The sequence below is a fragment of the Fukomys damarensis genome, unplaced genomic scaffold (assembly GCF_012274545.1).
Source record: "Fukomys damarensis isolate Sample0158 unplaced genomic scaffold, DMR_v1.0_HiC HiC_scaffold_33, whole genome shotgun sequence".
NCBI lineage: Eukaryota > Metazoa > Chordata > Mammalia > Rodentia > Bathyergidae > Fukomys > Fukomys damarensis.
Genome location: NW_022900945.1, coordinates 55,547,781 through 55,549,266, shown reverse-complemented (window position 1 = coordinate 55,549,266; position 1,486 = coordinate 55,547,781). Strand labels below are relative to the sequence as shown.

The 1,486-nt window shown below is 66.2% G+C and overlaps 1 protein-coding gene across 1 annotated transcript in view; it reads left to right on the top strand.

Moving 5' to 3' along the window:
• The first annotated feature begins 413 nt into the window (after positions 1 to 413).
• The window catches only part of Rusc1 (RUN and SH3 domain containing 1), a 6,602-nt gene continuing 5,529 nt past the window's right edge, over positions 414 to 1,486 (top strand). The window contains 1 exon segment of the mRNA XM_033758088.1: positions 414 to 1,483. Within this exon segment, the coding sequence (XP_033613979.1) occupies positions 625 to 1,483 (859 nt within the window). The 5' untranslated portion in view covers positions 414 to 624.

The following is a 1,486-nucleotide window of genomic DNA, read 5'->3' as shown; positions in this document are numbered from 1 at the left end:
GGGAAGGTGCAGACCGGAGGCCGCGCAGCCGGCCCCGTCCCCGCATTCACCAGACCGCTACATTTCGGGGCCCCGGGGCGGGGTCTCCCCGGCTTCCTCCGGGAACGAGGGGTGAGCGGGAGGGGGGCCAGATGGATGCAGAGAGGATCGGCGACCCTCGGGCCCTTCCTTTTCCGAGCTCCGGACCCCGCGGCGAGCCAGCGCGCAGTGGCATCCTCTGACCCGCCCTTTCCCATTCCCGCGGGTTTACATTCGCCTGCACCTGCAAACGCCGCAGTGGAAACTAATGGCCAGTCGAGGGCGATTTACGTCTCATTTAAAATGTCCCCCAGGGCCGGGGATTTAGCTCAGCGGTTCGGTGGCCTGCCTTGCAAGCGCAAGGACCCGAGTTCAATCCCCGGTACCAAAAAAAAAAAAGTCCCCCAGCAGCCAGCACCCTTCCAGGACTGTGCCCGCTGTCGCCGCCGCCGTCGGTCACCTCGGTGTCCTTCCTGCGGCCCGCGCCCTCACTGGCCGGCTTCGCCACTCCTGTCTTCCAGGTCTGCATCTGCGTGGCCAGGTGGCTGGACGAGAGAGGCCCGGTACCGCTGGTTCTCCGGAGGCCACCGGGACGCGGCAGGCGCCATGCTGTCCCCTCAGAGGGCGTTACTCTGCAACCTCAACCACATCCACCTCCAGCACGTCTCCCTGGGCCTGCACCTGTCCCGCCACCCCGAGCTGCGGGAGGGGCCCTTGAGCACGTCCCCTCCCCCGGGTGATACAGGGGGCAAGGAGAGCAGCGGGCCCTGCAGCGGGACCCTGGTGGACGCCAACTCCAACAGCCCAGCTGTGCCCTGCCGGTGCTGCCAGGAACACGGGCCGGGCCTAGAGAACCGGCCGGACCCGCCGCAGGAGGAGGACGGCGCGGCCTCTCCCTCCGACCCCGGCTGCTCCTCCTCGCTCAGCTCCTGCTCTGACCTCAGCCCCGACGAGTCCCCGGTCTCCGTCTACGCCCGGCACCTGACTGGCCAGGAGGGTGCCCATTCCCAGCCCAGCGTCGTCCCCTTGGAGCAGGGCTCCCCGCGGGCCTTGGCTGGCCCGGGCATCTGCTCCCCAGACAGCTTCTGCTGCTCCCCTGATTCCTGCTCTGGAGCGTCCTCCCCGCTCGGGCCTGGCCTCGACTCGAACTGCAACGCCCTGACCACCGACCCGGACCTCCCTTCCCCGGGCGTGGAGGAGGAGGACTACGACGGCGGGGAGCAAGACCTCCCCACCCCCGAGCTCTCCGAGGCTGAGGATGGGCCGATCGACGCCGGGAAAACAGAGCCCAGCTGGAAAATTAACCCCATTTGGAAAATTGACACGGAGAAAAGTGAAGCTGCATGGAAAATCACGGAGAACAGTAACTCTGGCTGTAAAATCAGTGGAGATACTGACTCAGGCTGGAAGACGGAACCTGGGAGATTCGATGGTTGGAACAGCCACACAGAAACAACCGATTCTGGCT